Source organism: Aplysia californica, unplaced genomic scaffold, assembly GCF_000002075.1.
Source record: "Aplysia californica isolate F4 #8 unplaced genomic scaffold, AplCal3.0 scaffold00789, whole genome shotgun sequence".
In the NCBI taxonomy this organism is placed as follows: Eukaryota; Metazoa; Mollusca; class Gastropoda; order Aplysiida; family Aplysiidae; genus Aplysia; species Aplysia californica.
Window position 1 is genome coordinate 289,524 of NW_004798059.1, and position 1,162 is coordinate 290,685.

The 1,162-nt window shown below is 40.7% G+C and overlaps 1 protein-coding gene across 1 annotated transcript in view; it reads left to right on the forward strand.

Annotated features, from left to right (window-relative positions):
* Nucleotides 1–132: 132 nt before the first annotated feature.
* The window catches only part of LOC101860130, a gene marked incomplete at its 5' end in the record, with an annotated part of 18,186 nt that continues 17,156 nt past the window's right edge, over nt 133–1,162 (forward strand). Inside the window, 1 exon segment of the mRNA XM_013088691.2 lies at nt 133–228. Within this exon segment, the coding sequence (XP_012944145.1) occupies nt 133–228 (96 nt within the window).

The following is a 1,162-nucleotide window of genomic DNA, read 5'->3' on the forward strand; positions in this document are numbered from 1 at the left end:
TTGTGTGTTTTGGCAGGACTGTACCAACCGCTGCTGTAACTTGAATAACAAAACTGAAGTGTGCCTATTTGTGTGTGTGTCTATTTGTGTGTGTGTGTATTTATGTGTTTGTCTGTTTGTGTGTTTTGGCAGGACTGTACCAACCGCTGCTGTAACGCCAGCTCGTGCAAGCTGTACCCGCGGGCCCAGTGTGCCACCGGACGATGCTGTGACCTGAACCAGTGCAAGGTAGGGGATGTCGCGACAGATGGCCGCTCTCGTCCTGTTTTCTCTCGTCTTGTTTTCTTTCGTCTTGTCTCGTCTTGTCTTGTCTCGTCTCGTCTCGTCTCGTCTGCTCCTTCTTTCTTGTCAAACGTCTATGGTCTTTATCTGTCCTCCTCCTTTTAAAAAAAAATCAATTAAAAAAAAAATTAAGATTTTATTTGTAACTCTTTTTTAAAAATTAAAATTTGTTGTCATATTTTAACTTAATATTTTATTTTACTTTATTTATTTTTTTATTTATTTTATTTTATTTTTTTAAAATTTATTTTATTTTATTTTACATATTTATGTTTGTGTAAGGTGTAGATTCTAGTGACACACCTTTGGCACTGACTTCTGTCAGAGAAGTTTGTGGTGCAATGACTGTAGTACTGACTAAATCATAACTAAACATTGATTGTTCTTGACGTTAATTGTCCCTATCTCTCTTCCTACTTTGTCCATTCTTTTTGTACCGTATGTTACTGTCTGGTAGCAACTCTTATCTTGGCATTTATGGGACCCTTTTTTGGTTCAAATGCTGTAAGTGCATGCGTGCGTGTGTGTGTGTGTGTGTTCAGAGAGAGAGAGAGTCAGAGATGGAGAGAGAGGAGAGATATTGTTTTGGACATCTGTCATCTGACTAATATGTGTGTGTTTATCCCCCACCACCCTTCCATTCCCCCCCCCCCTACCCTAAACCCCGAGGCTGGTGCGAGTAATCTTCCCATGCGGGGAGGGGGGGGGTGAGTCACCTGCACCAGTGATAGGTCAATTCTCGCATTAAACTGAAAGCCTGAAGCAGAGCAACAGACGCGTTGGCAGTGACTTGTTTTTAATTGTGTTTTTTTAAATTTTTGGTCCCTTTGAAGGTTGTTTTTTTCCTAGGAGAGATGAAAAAAATGGCAAAGGGAGGGGG